This window comes from Chaetura pelagica, unplaced genomic scaffold (genome assembly GCF_000747805.2).
Source record: "Chaetura pelagica isolate M959 unplaced genomic scaffold, ChaPel_1.0 scaffold76, whole genome shotgun sequence".
NCBI classification, from domain to species: Eukaryota; Metazoa; Chordata; class Aves; order Apodiformes; family Apodidae; genus Chaetura; species Chaetura pelagica.
The window spans coordinates 7448650-7464536 of NW_009970723.1; the positions used below are offsets into that span (position 1 = coordinate 7448650).

The following is a 15887-nucleotide window of genomic DNA, read 5'->3' on the forward strand; positions in this document are numbered from 1 at the left end:
GAATGAGCACCAGAGCAGCACAGCTCCTGGGTAGAGTGACCACCATGCTCCATCATATACAGTGCAAAGAACAGACTCTTTAACAGCCAGCCTAAAATGTTAAAGAATTTAACTCTACCTATTAGTAGAACTATAATTGTTTCTAAGAACACAATTTGCATGCTAAAAGATGTTTGTAATTGATGATTTTCTCAATAATTCTCTCACTTTGGTTTTAATTATCTTCTGGTGGCATTCAGCACTTAAGAGTCAAACTCAAAAAACCCTCTGAAATAAATGTGGATGGTGAAGAGAGGTCAGTGCACATGGCTTTCCATTCCCAAACTGCATCAAAATGCAAGGAAAATATTTGATGATGGGTTAGGATGGACTGTGAACTCAGTGACAGGCTAGAGAAAGAGACCATTAACTGTTGTAAGATGGAGAAAAAAAACATTTTAACTGTCTTCTGAATGCTTTTAGCCACTGCTGTCACAAAATTTGCCAAATATCCAGAGGTTGTATATCATGTGGCACAGTGCAGGATTACCACAATGGAGCCCTATTCTTGCTCAAGGTCTTTCAAATTCTTTAAGTTTGCAGTATTTCTGAAAAATATCCAATCTTCTGCTCTTATGGACCTTTCAAAGTACTTCACTTAAAAGCTGCAAACTGATTTCAAACTTGTGCACCTTCAAAGAAGGAATATATAGTCATAAAAATATATATATCATGAAAATATGCTCAGTACTCCAGTGTTTGGTGAAAATTCTCCTTAAAAGGAGTTAGCTAAATGTAGACAAATGTAGACTCTATGTCTCAGAAATAAAGTTTGATTATTTCCTCAAGAAAAAGCAATAGGTGAATTTCAGATTATTTTGACATAGTATCAAGCTGTGGTCTCAATTTTAGACCTCAGTGGCTACTGCTCTGATGTTCAATTACTTGTAACTTCAAGGGAACTAACACTGACCTTGTTATGAAGCCACAGTTTTACAGATACATAACTTTTCATTGTCAAGATAAAAATCCACCCAGTGTTTTGTTAGTAGCATATACATTTATATAGCATTGCCTAATCATAAAATTTGGCTGAAGAGTTGCCAGCTTTACAAGGAATACATTATTATGATCAAATGAAAAATATAAACCAAAGTAGACATACATAGGAATGTGCATTAAAAAAGCTTATTAATTATGATAACAAAGGAACAGAAGACTGGAAAGCAAAGCTAGTTTTAAAGGTCTGTATTATAATTATAGTAAGTATAATTAACTTAGTAATAGCTGTAACTTTGTATAAGCAGCAGGAATAACATTTACCCAGAAACCTTGTCAGAAATACACAAAACAGAACTTGGCAAAAAGAACAAAAGTTAACTGTTTACCTATGAAGAGGAGGATGCAAGTGGTAGGGAAAAACACTTTAGTTTTATTAGGTGGGGGAAGCTGGGTTGGTTACATTCTGGAAAATGAAAGAAACGTTCTCTTTTATCCTTTCAAGGAAAGGATCAGCTAGAGTCTGATGTTGCCCAGAGAAATGTTTCCATTGCATCAGCTGTGACATGGAGAGTGGTTTCTTTGAGTCAGGTTTCCCGGGGTTTTGTCCAAGCTGGCAACTTCTAGACACAGAAGGCTTTTCTGAGGAAGAATCTGAAAAAAATGATGCAGTAGACAAATCAGAGAAAAATAAAACAGAAAATTTCACTCTGAATCAGTAAGCCAGTTGGTGCTAACAAATGAGAGGGAAAAAAAAATAGAACATCATAAATATCCTTCTGTGTCAATGAAAGCCAAACGTATTCACAGTAAGAGGGGAAAGGCTGCTTCCTGCTCATTGATTGAGTTTATCAAAATCCCCATATGCTAGCATAAAGACAAATCCTTTCACTAATGGATGGGAAAGGAAATATTTCTTCTGACAATTTCCCTTTTCCTGTCTTCCTACTTCTGTGATATTCGGGCTGCTCCCATTCTATAAGTAAATCTGAATCTAGAAGTATGTGGCAGCAAAATTCATGCTAGCTTCTGTTTCCTCCCAGAGCAGTCACTGCAACCAGCTGAGAATAGTTTGAAGAGCTACTGCATTGACTCAGCAGACTAGAGCCAGTGAACTCTGTACATCCAGATTCTGGCAAGATGGCCAATGTACACAGTACTGTACACTGTATATCACAGTAAAGGAAAGACCATTCCCTGTGAAGCATAAAGAGAGGAATTCACTTTGGACAAATGATTCTAAAACCTCAAACAGGACTAGGTCACTGCAGGTTATGTCACACATTGCTGGCTTCGTGATTCATCTGATGCATGTGATAAATGAAGAAATCAATTTGGATGGAAAATAAAAATGCATCACTGCTGTTACTGGTTTAAAACCTGTTGTCAAAAATATTTTCATAGCAGTGTTCCATGCTTCTTAGGAAACAACAGTGACATGAGCAGCAGGATGAGTCAGAGTATTTCTGAGTTTTTTAACCTTTGGAGAGAGCATAAAGACTCATACATGTAAGGTTTTCCTTGCTGAAGACCATGACTGACAACAATTTGACTTAGGGAACTGATGAGCCAGTTTGTCCTCTGCTCTTTAGGAAATGAAACCTTCCCCTCACTCCATCATTCCTACCACTTAAGGTTAAGAATTACCTCCAGGTTCTTCCTTGATTTACTGCCAAAAAGGTTGTGTTCACTGGGATCAAGAAACCATTAGCCTTGAAGAAATCCTGGTTACATTCACTGCTAAGAGCAGTGCTGTGGCTGTATCGGTGGAATCAAAATGTGTTCAAAGTGTATGACAAGCAGTCAAGAATGTTAAGACAACTGCAAAATGCTAAATAAAATTATATCCACGAGCATTCTTCGCAGTAATTTAAAAAAATTTCTCTGGATTTCTGCAGTCCAGGAGCTCTGTCTGTCTCATTGCACACCAGTGAGAAAATCTGGCTTACATTTAACACTATTGGTGCCTTTCCCACACCGATCCTGTAATAGTACCTAAGTGGAGGCTGGTATATATTAGAACATCACTTACTCGTGCAAAAACAGAAGGTCTAATTTTTCAATCATTAAAGAAAGATCCAAAGACAATGCAATCAATATGTGGAGCAAAAATATAGAAGAAAGTCAAACCTTTATGGCTCCAGAAGCACTGCACTTTCACTAACCAAGTCCTCTCCATTTGGGTAGAATAAGATCAGGAAGAAACATAACTTGAGCTACTAGCTGGGGACATATCATGCAAAATAGTCTCACTGGGTCTGTATTACATAATTTCTTGCTCATGTCTGTTGAAAACACACCCTCCTGTAGCTATTTCTTTGGCTCTTTTTATTGTCGTACCTTTATTTAGAAGATACCAGCATTGGTAACTCATTGCTGCATACAGGTACTTCATGTTCAAAGGAAAGAAACAGACTGGGACAACAGAAACCAGATGAGCTATGAAAATTAAAACAGATGGGGTGTAAACTTAACTTATGGTAAGTTTTTATTATTATTTTTTTAATCCTGCTCCCAATTTAAGCCTATATACCTGTATACAGCAAGGTATTAAAACAACTTTGATACACCAAAAGAACAAAGCTTCCTGCAGAAAGGGTAGATGAGAATATACGCAACTTGGATTTACAACTGCCAGGGGATCCTCCAGCATTTCTCAAAAACCTTTTTTCATCATCCTGCATCAGCTATAGCTAATAACTGTGAAATACAGGATTATATTCAGAGATCTTCATCTGGTACTGGCTGGCATACCTGTCCTCAGACAAACAGCTTTTGAAAAAACCCTTACCAGCTCCTCATTACTGTCCTTGAATATTTAGAAAGAAAACATCATATAGTGTCATTGGGATGTAAAGAATCACTAGCAGAGCTGGCCATAGCTAATTCAAGGAATTAAGAGGCATGATACACAAACTGGTTGTTACTGCAAGGAGTCTTTCCTCCTCTTCATCTTGTGGAGTGCTCCAGTGGATAAGAAAAATCAGCCAATATCTGGAAGATCCCTTAATTAACCTCATCACTTCAATCCCATTTTAGTGATCATCCAAGTTTTCTCCATATTTCAGACCATGCATTCAGAATGGATGTACTTCCTCAGCCATGGGCAGAGATAATGAAAAAGAAACTCACTTTGATGGTCCTTCTTTCCCATACAGTCACAATCAAGCAAGTCATGGGTAACACAGCTGGAGTCTTCATGAAGTGTAAAGAGATTTCTAAGCTCCTCAATGGAGAAGTGGATGTGTTCAGATGTCTTGGAAAGGTCTACAACTGCCCCAGAAAGGTCTTGTTTGCTGATCTGTCTTTGATAAATCTTTTCTTCTATTGAGCCTGTATTAGAAAAAAATAATAAAATAGATATACTGATAATTTTTGACGACTACTTGAAGAAGAAAAGTAAAATCCATTTCTTAATAAAAATATTCATAGGAAATGCTAAACCAGTTTTTTCAGCTACTCAAGCAAAACTAAGGCAAAGATAAGGCAAATCAATAGGATGTCTCTATTTTAATATCCCCTCCCTTTTTTAATGGACTAAATTTCAATAGCTTTCTCACTGTAGGGTATGTTTGAGCACCATCTCTGACCTGTGGTTAGCAGTCTGTAGATATACACAGTGTGTTTCTGACCATCTCTCCACACTCTGGCCATTGCCTGAAGAAAGCAAAAAGATGAAGAGCATTAGCAGCCTACTATACAACAGTATTTCAACTGAAATTTGCACCCTCCTCTGATCAAATTAACAGTTCTGCTAGCTCATTCAAAAAGATGGTGTCCAAAGAAAGCATTCCTCAATAATTGACTGTTTTTATAAGTCTTCTGGTATTAACTGTAAATAATTTTGAAAACATAATTGACTTTCTGCCATTTATGCTCCCCTTCCTTTCTGTGTAGTACAGTAGGAAGGTTGGGTTTCACCTCTTTCCTGCCAGAAATCCTCTTTTAATTTTTGTTTTCCAAGCACTACCAGCTGTTTAATATTTCAGGAATACTCATAATTTGCCACCATTTCCAAAAGTGGGTGTTTTTTGCCACAATACAGCTTTAAATATGACATTTAAATTTCTTTTAAAATTGTAGAACTAGTGTTTCATGCAATCTTTTAATTCTTAAATAAGATGTAACTGAGTCCTGTTACATGTTTTTTGTCAAAAATGTTCAGATTCCACCTACACAGAGGGCAGAAGCACCCACAGCATGGCTTGCAGTCTTTGGCAACCTGTGGCAATTTTGACTGATTGAGCACACTGTGTTTCAAGCAACAAGACAAGTGACCACATGAGGGTACTAATTCACACGTGGAACAGGGGCAGGGCCAAGAATCAGAGCATATTTCAGGTATTAAACACACAGCATTGCTCTATAATTAAGTTTCTTACTGCGTTCATAAAAAGATTTTTTTTTACAATTATTTTTTACTAAGGACTATTTTAACTGAACACTCTTAAACCAACTAATCCCTTCAGGCCAACAGTGCCATTCCAAAAATAGCACAGCACTGTCTTTGTTTTCTTTCTTTTAGCATAATTGCCACATGATTTTCTTATTCTCTTAATTCTGATCAGAACCTCTCCCTTTTTCCCAGGTATTGCAAAGCAACAGCAACACTTGTTATGCAATCTAATAATAACTTTCTTTTCAGAATCTCAGGCACTTTCCAGTTAAAGTAGAGGGCAGGAGATAAAGGGGATACAGGACTCACTCCTCCAAGGAAACCAGAATTTTTTACTGCAAGGTGGCTTGTAATATACTTGTCCAGATGCAATGTGATAGTTGGGTAGCAGTAAGTCATGTAAAGCCAGGCATTTGATGCCCATCCCAAGCCCCATGTACACTGCTGTACCAGACCTGAATATCCGTAGCTGGATTCCAGTCGATATCATACAGGATCAAATGGGATGCGCCGACCAGATTCAGTCCTACTCCACCAGCCTTTGAACTCAGCAAAAAGATAAAAGCTGGACTGAATTTACTGTTGAAAGTATCAACAATCTGTTGCCTCTGGGAGACAGGAGTATTTCCATCAAGTCTAGTATAAGAGTATCCATAATGTTTGCATGTCTCTTGCAGTATGTTTAATGTTTGAGTGTAATTGGATACCAGTACGACCCTGTCAAACAGCAAAGCAAAGTTATCTCATAATCTTAGACCTTGGTAAAGTTAAAGCCCAATAACAAATTACCGAAGAACTTTTTAAAAATAAAAACACAGGACAAGCAAAAAATACACATCAACCTGAGGTTACTCATGTTTCCTAAGGAATAAAATATGTCTTATTAATTTGAAGCACATACTAGATCTGGATGCATTATACCTACTGTCAAGCATTAAAACATTAAATAATGAATGTTGGGGTTTTTTTTCACAACGGAATTTGGCTTAATGCACAGATTGCAGGCATCCAGAACTAACCACACAGATAGATTTTTTTTAAAATAAATCTCTATTTATACAAAATAGCTGTTGTTAAGGCAGCATTTGCAGAAAGTGTTGTAGCAGCTAATAAATAATACATATGGCTCTACTTACTGAAAAAGCCACTATGAACTTCTATAGACAAGCTCTGAAATTTCTACTAAACAAAATCCTGAAAGTAGAATTTGAAAGCAGTAACTCTTTCCTACACTTTATGATTGAAAAGAACTGGGATGAAGAATGGTGAAAAATATCACAAACAACATAATCTGGATTAAAAAAAAAAAAATTAAGCAAAATCAGCCTCCTGATCTCTTACACTAATGACCCATATGTCTGTGTTTTTTCTCAGAAATTTTGACTAAGTTTCGGAGTTCTGCAAATCTCAGATTTCTGTCCTGCCAGATATTGAGGATGATTCTACTGAGAGGACAAAGAAAGTTCCTCTGAATTTATTGTAAGCACAGAAAATAATAAGCGCACTTAGGGCATTGGAGATCTGCTACAATCTAAACTAAGTGTACAAAATGCCATCAGAGGGGGTCAATTTTGTAAAAAAAATGTGTATTAAAAAAAGCACTGAAGAGCTAGACAAATAATTTCATGGAAAATCTGGAAAATTAATATTTTGAAATTGTTTTAAAGTATTTTTCTTATTACAGATGACTCTACAATAGAACTATATCCAAGACTCATTGGTAAAGACTTTGCAGGTTTGATTTTTTTGGTCAATCAACCCCAAATTTGCACCTTTGCTTCTACTCAAAAATAGAATACAAGCTTTCTAAGAGGACTGGAATAGTGTCTGTATATAGTGAAAACTATTTAGGACTCATAAGAGCAGAGAAAAAAAAAGAAAAAGAAGTTATCAGCACTGAAAGCAACATCAGCTGTAACTCAGCAGCTCCTACAGCACTGAGACAGGCAAATGTGCTTTTTCCTGATCCCCCCCGTTTCTTTTCAATGACAAGAAACAAACCCAGTACATTTAGACATTTATCTGTCACTGGTTTCAGTGGATGTTAGGCATATAAACTCCCAACACTAGGCTCAGCTTTCTGATTTGTAAAAAGAGAGCATCAGGGAGAAACAAATTCTATTACATCAGTGCCAAGAGACCTGCTGTTTCTTCCAGCTACTGAATTACAGCATGTCCTATTTAAGCACCAATTTGAGTAAAAGTTAAAAGCTAAATACTTTTGGAACAGTTGAGCTTTAAGGCCTGAGTACATAAAAAAGTTATAATGGGACACAAGGGCATGTGAGATTTCTATGAATCAGCAATTACACAGAAACTAACCATGTGCATCCTACTACCTCAAGACAAACAGAGGTTTTTCTACATGTCAGTGCTTTTAGCACAGGGGAAACAAGCAGTTGCTGTGCTGTTGCTGTTCATCTGCTGAGACTGCTTCCTCTGAACAGAAAAGGCAGCAAAGACTGAGCAGTGATTAAAAGAGGAAAGAACTTAAAATCTAGTAATTAAAAATATTTTAGTGCAATTTAAAGCATTTAATATATGAGTACAAGGAGATACAAAGCACTGGAAAGTCTTTGGAATATGTCATAGTACAGGGGCTGTAGCAAACTCTATTTTACTTGCTGGAATTCAGAATGAAAAATACAACTAACTTTATCTCAAAAAAGAAGAGCAACTTTGAAAATGTCACCTAGGACAGTGTAGTAATTTAACAAAGAAGAGCCCAGAGTACAATGCATAAATATGCTCAACACCTCTGCAAACAGTCGCAATACCTTTATTTTGAATATATTACATCTCACAGAATCACAAAATCACAGAATCATTATGGTTGGAAAGGACCTTTGAATCCAACCATCAACACAAAAAAATGAACAACAAAAAAACCCCAACCAAATAAGACCACACAAACACACACTCCACCAAAAAACACACATTAAAAAGCCCAAAAAAGCAAACAAAAAAACCCAAACGCACACACAAAGAAACCCCACAAAGACAAAAAACCCACACTGAAACAAACAAACAACAAAAAACTAACAATAACAAAAATACCAAACTACATCTTCATGCATTTGAAAAGCAAAATATCCAGTGGGTTGCTTCTATTACCTCTCTTTTACCTTTCTTTCGCACTTGCCTTTCAGAAGAGCTGAGCTCATGGATTGCTGCTAATAACTTCACCAGCACCTGCAATTTTCCTGAATCAGTTTCAGAGAAAGTGTCTGGTGTATAATCTTGTGGAAAGACATCTATTAGACCTTCATAGAGACTGGACTCATCATGTTCATCAGACATAGGATCACAGCTTTTTTCCTATTGAAAACAAAAGCATTAAAGTCCCATATCCCATCTAAAATGTTTGGGGTTGCTGGTTTGTTTTTTTTTAATTTTGCTATATTTTTATTATGAATAAAAAAGGAAATATCAAAGGCTGCCACAAAATACTGTATCATGTGAACACAACCTCCCAGTATTAGATTGAAAGCACAGTTTACAATACTGATGGCATTTATGTTGGTTTACACTCTCCAATGTAAGATGTTGTTTGCAGCTAAGCAGAAAGTTGAAATACTCAAAACTGAAAAATGTTTTACTTCTACTTCTCTACTTAAACAACCACACAGATGGACACCCACAGGAAAACATATCTTAAAGTTGGAGGAAAAAATAATACTGTGCTTATTCTTTCTAAAGGACATGACACCTTATTGTCAAACTCCTCAATCATTGACTTCTTTTAGGAAGATGCTGTCATTAAGGTTCAGTTATGTAACTGGAAATTATTAAAAGCTAACAAGTAAAACAAATACCAGAAAAATACAGGCAATATTTTGCTGTAATTTGAAAATCAATGTTTCACAAGGAGAAAAAAGCCAAATTAATCAAAACCCCAAACGATAACAGTAATAAATTACTGGCACATACAGTCCTTTCTGTCCCTATAGTTTCTGAAGGGTTACATTTTCACACAAGGAAAATATCTAATGCTTCTATTATGACGTAAAAGCAATGACATTTACTTGGCGTTGTTGCGAGTTACAGGGAAGTCTGTGCTGTGGACATTCCCACAAGTCATGAAGCACATCTTTTAAGAAAGATTTACATTTCCATCCACTTTTCCTGGATTTTGACTGTGGCCAAAGAGGTTAGTATTGCCAAGATCTAACTATCACATTATTTACCTACAGAAAAGAGAACATTTCTATAGAAATAACAAGGTGATAGGATGCATGATAGGATCCCAGAAGAAGTGGAAGTGGAGACATCTAGTACCACTGATGTCTTGAGCCTGCAGTTCCCAGGGTCACTGAGATTGAAAGAGAAATTATGTGGACAGGGAGGCTTCAGAGGAACTAGCTAACAGAGTACACAGAATAATCTCTAGCTAACAGTGTTCTTTGTACAAGTCACATTTATATGTCTTTTTACAGATATCCAGAGACAAGATTAAGAAGGAAAATAAATGAAGAACAAGAAAATATGACCAATTAGAAACTGGTGAGACACCTTCCCTGAATACATTCATATTTCCTAACATTTATGTTTTTGAAACCAGACCTCCTAAAGCCAGTTGTATGTGAGAAGAGAGTAAGGAAATAACCTCAAGCAACATGCATATTGAACATACTGTAGTTTTAGTGACCTTTCCCTGCTGAAATGAGTAAGTGCAGACACCTCCCCACCCATGCAGATAGATACCTTTATAGCTTTAAACAGAAGACGTGGATGATTGCAAAGTTTTTTCAAAGCCCCTATACAAATGAGGTGAGGACTGTTTTCTAGCCTGCCTTGTAGGCAGGACCTGATAGCTCGAGAACTAAGCAATTTTCGATACAACTCCAGCTGCAGTGCTGTTGGTCGGCAGAAGATTATATTCTCCTTTTTGGGGGGCAGGAACTGGTTTATAACCTCCTGTGTTCTCCTAAGAATAAAGAGTCCAGTGAGGCGTGTCAGTTCTGCTGCTCTTTTTTCTCCTAATTCCTTTTCCTCCTAAAAGAACAAAGTACAAAATTAATTATAATCAATAATTTTCCATATTATTTTAATTAGTTAAGAACATTAATTAATCAATTAAGAAAATTTAAATTTTAATTTACCACTTTCTGACATGGGGCTCTAATGATCAATTCTTCCCCATTTATTACCACTACATTAGCTTAATTATAGGTCTGGTTTCTAAAGTCTTAAACAAAGGAAGATTCTGTCCCAGAAGATACTCAAGGCTCAAACTGTATTACAGAATTTCTTGACTGATGAAAAAAAATCATGTAGAATTTGCAGTACTGTGGAGAAACTAAGAATTAAGGACTGATGCCATTTCAAACAGGAAGGTGAAAAAGTTTTTACTACTATTAGTTCTGACCTTCATTTTATTCCACAGATAGCAAATTCACAGTGCTGTCTATGAATTTTCATCTATAACTGCAATTCTTTTTAGTAATCTACCTTTGTTGCTGAAGGTTCCCTGGACTTGACAATTGGTTCCTCATAAATCTTTCTATATGTAGATAAAGAACCAAGTATTCCTGGATTCACAAACTCTATTAATGAATAAAATTCTTGCAAATCATTTTGGATTGGAGTACCTGGAAAGAGAAAAAAGAATTCTGTATTTGGTAACTTTTTCTTCAAAATGATAGAAGTACAATTGTTGAATGCATCCTAAAAACAGATGTTTTGTTTCAACGTAAATCATATAGAGTACTGAATTAAACTAGAAATTTATCACAAAAAAACCCCTACTGTCCCCCTAATTAAACAGGGTAGTATCATCTAGTATTTTTGAGAAAGTAATTTTAGAAAGTGAAATTCTAAATCAATTTTATTAAATAACAACAAGGAAAAACCATGAGTGTATGTAAACAGAGTCCTGATTCCCTGACAGAAGTTCCCAGGCTCCTCGCCTGTCCCTGAAGTCAGACAAATCGTGCATTTATTTTTTAAAGAATTGGAAATAATCTGTTTTAAAAGACCTTAGTTTTGTGTCTTTTATACCCACTGCCAAAATCTATACTGTACTCTCACCATACTTAAAATAGCTCTTTCCTCTACCCCAATCTAGTACTATTAGCAGAGTTAAATATTAAAAGCAGCTATAGATACTAACCAGTAAGGATAATTCTCCTCTCACAAGACAGACTACTGAGAACTGTAGTTGTCTTAATAGAGCTATTTTTCAGACGATGTCCTTCATCACAGATTAGGAGGTTAAATTCTATAGCTTCAATTTGATCCAAAGATCGCAGCAGCATCTCATAACTGATTATCAAAACTGAATAAAGTGGAGAAGAAATGAATTCTTCCACTTTATGGTCCTGCAGGTACAAAGGAAAATATATTATACAACTACTTATTTTTAAGCCACTCATCATACTCCTTAAACATCCAGTGTCTATAGAAATTTTTCTCTCATGACACCAGATATTTGCTGTCTCCTCCATGAGTTTGGTTTATTGATTCTTTCCTCATTTGCAAAGGAAATATGGGATCTGATACAGCAATTTAGAGTTTACCACCTCATTAAAAGAAAATTTATTATTCGTTTAGGCCTTCAAATCCTCTGAGACACATTACCATGAAGGTGAAAAGAACAGGCTCCCTGTAACAGCTTCCCAGTCTTGTCATTTATGTAAGCTTCAAAAGAATAATTAAAGGCAAGACAACCAAGAGGCCTAACGAGCTGCCTGTACATTCACTTTGGGACCTCAAGCTGCAGGGTACAGTAATGCGGTCCAGTAGGAAGTTACCACGTTCTACCAACCTGAAATTATTCCTGTAGTTTTGAATTGAATATAGTATTAACTTTGCTACAAGCCCTTAACATTGATGGGTTGGCCAACAGATGCAAGAAAGTAAGGGTCCAAAATTAGCCCCTGAAAATATGCCTGTCTATTGGTAAATAAATGCAACTGATTTCTAAACCCTGTATTAATGGTCAAAAAATGGCCAATGAACATGATGAGCCCCTCCACCCTTACATATACTTCAAATCCTTTTCTTTTCAAAAGTCATCGTGTCTATTGAAGGAAACAGACACACTAAATAAGCAGTCACTGTAATGTGGCAGGGATCTTCTAAAAACACATCCTAGAAATAGTTACATTTCTGTGCAGACTTGTGAATATACTAGGATTGCTTACCTGTCTTGCAACGCTGCATAAAAACGGAAAAATTTACTGTGGGCACATCCCTCACCTTCCCACTTAGCTCCAGAGGCTAATTCCCTGCATGTTCCTTCCTGTTTCCTGAGGATGTTCACTAACTAAGCAGACTATGGGCCCAGCTGACAATTTGAGGACCTCTCTAACTGTGAACACAAATCAAGCTCAGAAGGTATTCTTCTTCACCAAACAAGATCAGTTACCAAACACAGACAACTAAATCTGGAGCCAGATGGTGTAATTGCATTGTAAAAGCAGCACCACTTAATTATCACAACCTTCAGAGCCTCCCAGCAGGTGATTCAGATAAATGTATGGGCCAAACCTGGCACATTAATCTCACAAAGTACCTTGTGGTAGATCAGTCCCCACATGCTGCTCACGAAAAGGCGCAGCACATGTCAGAGAAAGCAAGGAGTAGTGAGGAACCGGTAGCAAGGGCACACACCCATTTCCCCAGGTGTTTGGACAGGAACTGAGCAGTCCTGTTGATTCCAGGACTGTAGTTTCCTGCCAGTTTTCTGGCCATTATTTTTAGTGCCAGATTCAAAATAAGAACACAGAATTCCCAAAGCAGGAAGAGAGACACAGAGGGGCCCTGTAGGCAACAACCAATGTTGCCCCAGTATTCAGGCTCTACACTGCAGTCCTGAAGACAGAAGTAAGGAATGGCCAAGCATATTATATATATTAACAAATATTTTTGTTTTCCTACGCTTTCTGGGTGTGAGCTGAAACTACAGGGAAAGTGGTGGGGACACTGGGGAATTGCCTCCAGTGTCCATCCCCTGGTAAAGTCTTCTGGACTGTTTGAACCCCTTAAAAAAAAAAAAAAAAGCAGGAGAGTCTTGGTGTATTATAAGTCCCTTGAAGCAAAATATGTATTTCCTGCTGTATATAACAGCAGTGAAGGATGGACTAAAAATTAAAATATATTCACAAACTACTTTCAAGTAATGAATTTATCCTCTCAACTGGCTGCAAGGTACATATATATTATATCCTCCATTTTCAGTTACCCAAAGTGACTTGACAGGTTTAAGCAAGTTGCCTGGAGCCACATATGGAGCAATTTTCAATTACTATTAGAACACCATAATGTCCCAGACTTAATCATTGAACAGACCTTTCTTTGCACTGGTCCAAATCCAGCATAGCCGATGAAGTGGAAAATTAAAAAATGCTGAATCATGAAGCAGTGTAAACCTTGAATTAATTAATTCTCCAGATATTCTGACTAAAAAACCAAACTAAACCAAACCCAGTAGAAGTGATAGTCTGCAAACAGATAAAGTAGTTATTCTCTCAAACACGTCTCATATGCCAATAACATGGATTAATGAGACCTAAATGCAACACTTGTGGGGATGCCTTAATTTTAAAAGCAATATCTTCTACATGACCTTTCCCTTTTAACAGAAGTAAACCTTAAGCATATTTTAAACTCAGATAACATCCTATTTTTTTTGAAGAGTTTGTTACTGAAGGGTTAGGATTAGTTCACAGTCTTACAGTGTGAAAATGAGGAAATCATGCCTAACACATTTTAATAAGTCTGCTGTTTCTTTGAACATATTCCTTATAGGCAAGAACAGAAAAAAACTTTGAGACAAGCTCTTCTTTTTAAGTTATGCTGGAGAAATAACAGTATGGTAATTGCTGTTTTTCTGGAGAAGATAGACAGTAAATTATTTTTAAATACCTCATTATACACCAGGCAAGTCATATTGTGTCTTCTTTTTGCATGACAATGTATTCCTTGCTATTTGGGAACACAATCATAAAAGCTTCTGAGTGTCCTCAATCCAAATGGTTTCCATGAGATGAGTAAGAATATTAAAGTTATTTAAATTAAAAGAAAATGAAAGCTACTGTCATTTTGGGTCATAGCAACTGTCAGCAAAATCAGGTTTTCTCCTCCTAACATTATTAATTTAAAAAGGCAAGAAAATATTCAATTATTTCTAACTACCTTTTCAAGTTAAAATGTTGCTGTATTATATTTTGCCTTGCATTCACTTCTTTTAGAAACTTCTATATATCTCTTCCTAACCTATATTACATTACAGCTCCTGACAAGTCAGCTTGCTTCTTTTCCACATCTTGAAACATGTTCCTAAGAAAAGCAAATGAAAAGCACCTATTTCATGTGAATTGTCCTCAGTGGAAGATGAGTAGGTACAGTAATTTCAAGTGTTTGACAATAATGAGTAGCATTCAAAGAAATAACTATTGTTGCAAAAATTTGTATGCCGTACAAAAGAGTTTAAAAACAGGTTGAAAACCTTCATTTCCTCTGAAATACTGAGACTTCCATACAGCTATAAAGATAATGCAAAAAAAAAAAAAAAGTAAATCCTGATGTAAGAATCAGACCATCTTTAGAATGAAGTACTGTTTCTTCAATCTACCACAGTGGAATTATCAGATTAAAAAGTCACTTTGGAAAATAAACATGTATCTCTGTTGCAAGCATGAACACAGTTACTGTAAGTTCTCCATTTCCTCCCCCGGCACAATTCAAATATAGAGGACAAGGAAAAAGTAGGGGTACAGCAGATTGCTGAATGTTCATACAGAAGCCACAGTTTGTTAAACGACTTCTCTTTCTGCTATAAATACCCACTCCATATGGGCAAAAGTCTAAGGAAAAGAAATGCTGGATGACAAATTATAAAAAACAGAGCTTGAATCTGAAAGCTAATGAAGGCATAAGCAAGTCTCTTGTTCACAGCTTCACAAATGCTGGTCCTGAGTAGACCCAACCCTCTGACTGAGATATTGAGCCATGCTTAATGGGCAAATTTGCATAGCAAGAAATCCTTGCTGGATAATCAATCAGAGCAAGATGTGGCTCTCCTCCAGAGAAAGACCTCAGCCAGTGATGTGACAGCCTCACTCCTCAAACGCTCGTCTTACTTGGCCAGGTGCTTTCCTGCCTGATGTGGTCAATATCAGTCACTGATGCACGGAATCTATGCTAGAACGTTCAGTCTTTGCAGTTAAGGATGGAGATAGTTTTGTGTTTCAAGTATAAAGGCAAGACCCTAAAGGTATAACAAAGAGCTTGAGCTTAACTACAACATCAGCATATGGGAGGCAGTACTGAAACTTAGGAGTGTCATTACCAGTGGGAAGAGCTCCACTATACAAGGGACAGGGATCAGCATCATCCCATTTCTTTATTAAGATTTGTACCTGTCTGCATTCTTCTAGAGACAAGGGATATTCATATCCTCTAACACAGACACTTAAGGCTCACTAACTCAGGAGACTTTAAATCATCCCTACAGAAACCTGATTCTTGACAGTAAGGGGAATAAACTTCTGAAGTAACTTGAAACAAA

At 36.6% G+C, this 15887-nt stretch overlaps 1 protein-coding gene across 1 annotated transcript in view; it reads right to left on the reverse strand.

The window, feature by feature from the left end:
- Positions 1-1252: 1252 nt before the first annotated feature.
- RAD54B (RAD54 homolog B (S. cerevisiae)) overlaps positions 1253-15887 on the reverse strand; it is a 58540-nt gene continuing 43905 nt past the window's right edge. Inside the window, exons 7-14 of the mRNA XM_010006433.1 lie at positions 11487-11694; positions 10826-10965; positions 10079-10369; positions 8517-8692; positions 5830-6091; positions 4569-4635; positions 4111-4311; positions 1253-1632 (exon numbers count right to left, since the gene is read on the reverse strand). Coding sequence (XP_010004735.1) covers positions 1415-1632; positions 4111-4311; positions 4569-4635; positions 5830-6091; positions 8517-8692; positions 10079-10369; positions 10826-10965; positions 11487-11694 — 1563 coding nt within the window. The 3' untranslated portion in view covers positions 1253-1414. The remainder of the gene's footprint in view (positions 1633-4110; positions 4312-4568; positions 4636-5829; positions 6092-8516; positions 8693-10078; positions 10370-10825; positions 10966-11486; positions 11695-15887) is intronic.